Source organism: Impatiens glandulifera, chromosome 2, assembly GCF_907164915.1.
Source record: "Impatiens glandulifera chromosome 2, dImpGla2.1, whole genome shotgun sequence".
Taxonomy (NCBI): Eukaryota; Viridiplantae; Streptophyta; class Magnoliopsida; order Ericales; family Balsaminaceae; genus Impatiens; species Impatiens glandulifera.
The window spans coordinates 54,820,016-54,827,013 of record NC_061863.1 but is presented as its reverse complement, the minus strand read 5'-3'; the positions used below and the strand labels follow the sequence as shown (position 1 = coordinate 54,827,013).

The following is a 6,998-nucleotide window of genomic DNA, read 5'->3' as shown; positions in this document are numbered from 1 at the left end:
CCACAGTTTGTTTTCATTGGTCCCACTGATTAATTAATTAATCACTTTTGTATGCAATTAATTGTTAATTAGTTAAGTTAATAAGACATTTCAGTTCAGTCACTTTGCATTAAATAGTACTTATTCTTAATTATATAATATTATTTGAATAAGATAGAATTATATAATATCATTAACATACAATTTTCAATCACAGTGTATATGTTTTGTATGATAAAGATGTGGCAATATCTTCTATAAACGCAAAATAGGTAAATATGGTTGAAGTGAAAATAGACAACAATGAACCTATAAAACATTGATATTACCCAATATGAGTTTGAATGAACATTTACAATGAGCATATTGATTAGAATTTCGTAATTTATCTATTAGAATAGAAAATTTAAATAAATCTCCTCATTCATATATTTAAATGAATTTATATGCACTAAAGAATTAGATTTCTTTTTAAATATAAATCTAAAAATATTCTTTTAAGTTTACCCGTGTTGCTAGGTATCACCGCATTGTCATCCTTATTAGAGATTAGAGTGATTTGATACCGATCGAAGAAAGGTCAATTGAATGGAATTATGTTAGTGAGATCTAATGACTCGATTTAGATCACAGTGATGGAAGCTACTAGGGAAACTTTACCCATTTAAAACCTATCCTCAGTTGATTTTGAAGCTTGTTTGGAGTTTAAATAAAGTTAATAAAACTCCCGAGAATTGTGGGCTGCTAAATCAGAGACTAATGAGGAACTTCTTATGGGGAATGAACTAATTACTCCAACACCACTCATCTTGTTAGGTGAACTTTCAAATCCTTGGTAAATGCTTGCTTATTATTTGATGAATTATTGGTTTTGATATAAACAAAAAAGATATTTGACAACAAGAATCCACTAGTTAGAATTCTTAAGTCTTTTGTTAATAACTTTAGCCGAGATTTGGATAGGTAATATTATTATATTGAGGGGTATATCATTGATTTGATTGACGAGTGTAGAGCTAAATATTTTCTCGTCGTCTCGGTTTACACCTTGTTGAGTCAGTTTGTTCCAAAATTTTGTTTATTATTATTTATGTTTAAAGTTGATTAGAACTCATTATAACAGGAAGAATTAATTTGTTATTCATAATATGGGTTATTAGAGGTACCACATTTTATGTCTAAAAAATGCTGAATTGATGGAGAGTACATCTGAGACATTAAATACGAACCCAATACAGCTAACCCGGAAAATGTGAGAAGGTTTTTATCCACCATTCCTCCTTTTCTTTTTCTCATTATTTGGTATATATGAATTTTTGGATTTGAACACATTTGTTATCTTTAATAAAATCATTTTTGTTACAAAGAAAAATAAAAGAATAAACTGAGACAAATTATTAACGTTTATATAATATAAATTTAATATAAAAATACTAGATAATTTAATTTGTATTTTTGCAAATAATACAAATAAATTTATTTTGACAGCTGAATAAATTTTATTCAGCTTATTTATTTTATATTTGTAATAATATTTAATAAATATTATATATATTAACTTAATTTTAAATATTAATAAATTATTTAAATTAAAAAATAATCTGTTTTAAAATAAATTATATGAATATATTAATTTTTATAAATATATAATTATAAATTTTAATTAAAAAAATAAAAAATAAATAAAATCCTTATTAAAAAAGAGTATTAAAAAATCATAAAATTAAATTAAAAAAATTACATTTAAAAATTTGTTTAGTGTTATTTTATTTTATTGTTATCTACAAAAATATAATTAATTATTTCTAAAAAATAATATTATATTATTTTAAATAATAAAAAAATAAAAAATAAAGATATATATATTTAAATTTATTATTTATTTATGAGTTGATTGGGAAATTTGATGAAACGGCCCTAATAATTGTCCTAGGATCTCGCCTAATAAAAATTACGCAAATACCACTTTCGGACAAAAATTATTCCGCCGCATCACGCGACAAAACCCTAATTCGTCGAGTGTGCCGTGACGAGCGCGAGATGTGACTGTCATCGTGAAACTCCAACGGATTAAGGTTCCGTATTTGTCGAGTGTATCGTCGCGTGACGAGCCTGCCGTCGCGAGACGTGACCGCCATCGTGAGACTCCAACAAATTAGGTTTCGTCGCGTCACGTTTGATGCGATAGAGTATTTTCGTCGTAACTCAAGTAAATACTTTATTAGTGTCATTTCATCCAATTTCCTCATAAAAGAGGAAGAATTTATGTTTTATTATCATAATTTTTTTAAAAAAATTTTATTTGAAGAATTTAAACTTATAATAAGCTTAATCAAAGCCACCCTCTTTAAATTGAAGAATAAGTGACATGTAGTACGACACGTGAGCAGTTCGGACGGACATAGATGTATACCTGCCCACACCGGAACAAATCTTGATAAGCTGGCATTAATTGAAATGTATTTTTAAGGATCTGAATCAGGAACAACAACAACAACGCCTATAAAATGGTCCGTCTGTCTGTCCCCATTTTGGTCTCTCGTGATCTTTCATTTTGTATAATATAGAAAGACAGATTGATTGATTGCCAGCGAAGAAGAAGAACAGTCTCTCTCTCTCTCTCTCTCTCTGAGAACAGTCAAGACACAGTTGTTTTTGTATATATATATATTTAGGTGTTTCTTCATCTCTTCTCCAAGGATATGGACGCTCATTACCTCCTCGGAGCCGTTTTGGCTCTCACATTCACATTGCTCTTCTTCTACAACCTATTCTCTAAGAGAAATGACGCCCGATCATTCTCGCCCGACACCCACGCCACAACCACCACCACCACCACCGCCTACAGATCAGATAACCCACTACAAGATGATGTCGATGTTATCATCGTCGGTGCCGGAGTCGCTGGTGCCGCTCTTGCCCATACCCTTGGCAAGGTAAATCTCATTTCTGATTTTCTATTGAATCGCCCATTCTAGATCCATAGAACTTGTATCGATTGATTTGCTTGATTAGTACTGTTTTTCAGATCTTTAGAAGTTTATTCATTTTCAATGCATTACTTTTCTATCCAGGATGGTCGTCGTGTACATGTAATTGAAAGAGACCTAACCGAGCCTGACAGAATAGTAGGAGAATTGCTACAACCAGGCGGTTATTTGAAATTGATTGAATTAGGTCTTGAAGGTGAGAATTAATCACCTTCTTATCATATATAATAGATATAATAAACTGAATTTTACGTACTGATCACTTCAGTTTCATATATCAACAGACTGTGTAGAAGGAATTGATGCTCAACGAGTATTTGGATATGCTCTTTTCAAGGACGGTAGAAACACCCGACTCTCATATCCTCTTGAGAGATTCAATTCTGATGTTTCCGGAAGGAGTTTCCACAACGGAAGATTCATTCAAAAGATGCGAGAGAAAGCATCTTGCCTTCCAAATGTGCGGTTAGAACAAGGGACTGTAACCTCTCTACTCGAATTGAATGGGACCATTAGAGGTGTGCAGTACAAGAACAAGAGCGGCGATGAGTTAACCGCGTATGCACCTCTAACAATTGTATGCGATGGTTGTTTCTCGAATCTACGACGGACCCTTTGCACACCCAAGGTTGACATTCCTTCGTGCTTTGTTGGTTTGGTGCTTGAGAATTGTGAACTCCCACATGCAAACCATGGTTGTGTCATTTTGGCAGATCCATCTCCTATCTTGTTTTATCCTATAAGCAGCTCGGAAGTTCGATGTCTTGTTGATGTTCCCGGCCAGAAGGTGCCCTCAATTTCAACAGGCGAAATGGCTATGTACTTGAAAACCGCCATTGCTCCTCAGGTAATGAAAACAAAACAAAAAAAATTCTCTCAAGTGACCCTCATTTGAATCTTACCTAAGAGACCTATTGTCAATAAGAACACCCTTTAGGTGGGAGTGTTAGCTTTCTCCAAGGAAAGGAGTAACCCATCCTTTTTTTCATAAAATAAAAGGTATCTAATCTTGATATGAATCTAGATGATCACATTTGGGAACAGAACATAGGTGGACATAAATTCAGAAATTTTCAGACCCATATCTAATTAAGTGTTTTCATGGTGTTCTAAGTAGGAACTGATCTTTGAGTTGGGATGGCTAAGTTGTTAGTAAAGATGGTTATGCTTATTTTATTTGTTATTTCAGATTCCTCGCGAACTGCACGATGCATTCTTGGCTGCAATCGAGAAAGGAAATATTAGAACAATGACGAACAGAAGCATGCCGGCTGCTCCTCAGCCAACTCCAGGAGCCTTACTTATGGGAGACGCGTTTAACATGCGTCATCCTTTAACGGGTGGAGGAATGACAGTTGCATTATCAGACATTGTTGTCCTACGAAATCTTCTCAGGCCACTACAAGACCTAAACGATTCATCCACCCTGAGCAAATATCTAGAATCATTCTATACTCTGCGCAAGGTGAATTGACTTTGATCAAATCTGGTAAATGCAGAATATATAATTTAAGCAATTTGTTATTAAAATTGGTGTACATATACAGCCGGTGGCGTCGACTATAAACACATTGGCGGGTGCGTTGTACAAGGTATTTTGTGCTTCCCCTGATGAAGCGAGGAAGGAAATGAGGGAGGCGTGTTTCGATTATCTGAGCCTTGGCGGGTTATTTTCGAATGGGCCAGTGTCATTGCTTTCGGGTTTGAACCCTCGTCCATTGAGTTTGGTCCTGCATTTCTTTGCGGTTGCGGTTTATGGAGTTGGGAGATTGTGTTTGCCTTTTCCATCTCCCAAGCGAATGTGGCTTGGTGCTAGGCTAATTTCGGTAAGTATGTTTATAATTTTCTTTGTAAAAAAGACATTTATATGTGTATAACAAATATATATATTATTGTAAATTTGGGCAGAGTGCATCTGGAATAATATTTCCAATTATTAAAGCTGAGGGAGTGAGGCAGATGTTCTTCCCAGCCACAGTCCCTGCATACTACAGAGCTCCTCCTGTTCATTGATAAAGAGTAGTAGTTTTCTTTTCTTCTCATGTTTCTGTTTTAGGTATTTGTTTTAATCTCTTTATTTGTTGGTACATGGGTTCAATCAATGTATAAACCATTCGAACCCAAGTTGAAATGGAGATGAACAATAATATGGGTTTCTACTTTACACTATTTTTCTTTCTATTGTTAATTTCCTTTTTATCATCTACTAACATATATATGGATAACCCCAGTTTCATGAGGTCGTTAAATTTGTTGAGTGTATTTGTGAGTAAAGAAACAAAACTCAAAGTTTGTTGTGAATTTTGTTTCTAATATAATACAAATAAAGCTCGGTTAATCTTCTCTTATTGCCTAGGGTTCCATTAAGCAATCTTCTCTTATTGCCTAGGGTTCCATTAAGCGACAAGTTTGCTCGGTTAGATGGTTTGAGTTATTTAAGATTAATTTTAAATAATTCAGTACAAATTAGATTAGGTGAAAAGAATATTTGACCTAAGAAGGTGGAGTTATTGCCAAATAATGTGCTCTAGCTAAATAAATTCAATTAACTAAATCAATCACATCATTTTGATATATATTTTTTCTCAAATAACATTTGGGGTCTTAGGTTATTCAAATAGATCCACAATAACCTGATATCATGAAAATAAGTAAATTGATGATTGTTTATTGAATAATTCAATCTGCAAACTATCTTACTTTTTCAAACAAACTCAATTTAGATGTAAAAACACACATTTTTAAATATATATGAATTTAGTTAGTAAATGGGGTGTATATTCTAATAGGTCGCTCTCAACTACCCTCCAAACAAGGCCTTGCAAAACAATTTTAGGCCACATTCCAAAATTTGGTTTTGAAACCTCTCTTTCTTGTTTTTGTGGTTGTCATTTATTTTACATATTTTCTAAAACTGATAAATTATTAAAATGTAAGATTTTATTTTTAAAAGTATTATATATATATATACATTAAATTGTAAGATTATATAACTAAAAATATTAGTTATATATTATTATTATATATATAATTAATTAACAAATTAAACTAAAATAAATTATATTATGAAATCAATTAAAATGAATATGTTGACATATACAATACACCTTACAAATTTAGGGTTTGCAACTAAAACGAGCACCACCCATTTATGGATGGTGGACAATATTATTATTATTATTATTATAAGTTTTTGTTGTATGGTTAGCACGAATAAAGTTTATTTGGAAACATTCAGAATTGACAGATTGTGATATACTTTTATTTGTGTATAGGTCCTCATGACCCAACTTAACCATCTTTGTCTGAATCGTAAAGACAATAACATGTAAATTAAAAGGAAAAAATAATAATAGTATATATGATAGACCACAAACTATCACATTATTTAATCTTTTAGGTATGACCCTTCATTTTTCATTTTCATCATTATAATAGTAATGCAAATTCAATTTATTGGACTTATTATTATATATCTATATATTAAATATGCATAAGTGTTTTCTTAAGAAATTAGAAATACAAAGTTAAATGGGGTAATGCTAATTTTATAAATTTAAAATAAAATAAATAAATTTTACAGAATAATTATTAAAATTGTCTCGTAAAAAATAGGTTATTTTAAAAAAATTAATATAAATTTATTAAAATGTTTTTTTGTTTAAAATTTAAATCTAATAAAACTAAATAATAATATTTTTATTAATAAATTAATTAATTTTTTGATTAAAATTATAATAATTTTAAAGATTTTAAAATAATAATAATAATAATAATACAATTTTTACTTTTGATCTTGTTTCTAGCTTGTAAGCTTCAAAAGTATAGGAGATAGAGCCCTAAAGCCCATTAATTGTACCTATATATAAACTTAAGCCTAGGCTTGCTAAGGGTTTAGTTTTGGGCCCATTAAAACCTAAATTCTTCTTTCTTCAATAAAAATATGATCATATTAATTTTCAGACTTTTAAAATTAAACTTTTTTTTGTAAGGGTTTGTTCGGTTTTGAATTATTCAAATATCATTTCA

General features: G+C 31.0%; 1 protein-coding gene across 1 annotated transcript; it reads left to right on the top strand.

Moving 5' to 3' along the window:
* Positions 1–2,558: 2,558 nt before the first annotated feature.
* On the top strand, positions 2,559–5,138 carry LOC124925830 (squalene monooxygenase SE1-like). The gene is made up of 6 exons (XM_047465942.1): positions 2,559–2,915; positions 3,054–3,165; positions 3,254–3,816; positions 4,159–4,434; positions 4,517–4,795; positions 4,878–5,138. The coding sequence occupies exons 1-6, from the start codon at positions 2,682–2,684 to the stop codon at positions 4,980–4,982; spliced, it is 1,569 nt and encodes a 522-aa protein (XP_047321898.1). The 5' UTR covers positions 2,559–2,681; the 3' UTR covers positions 4,983–5,138.
* Positions 5,139–6,998: the final 1,860 nt, after the last annotated feature.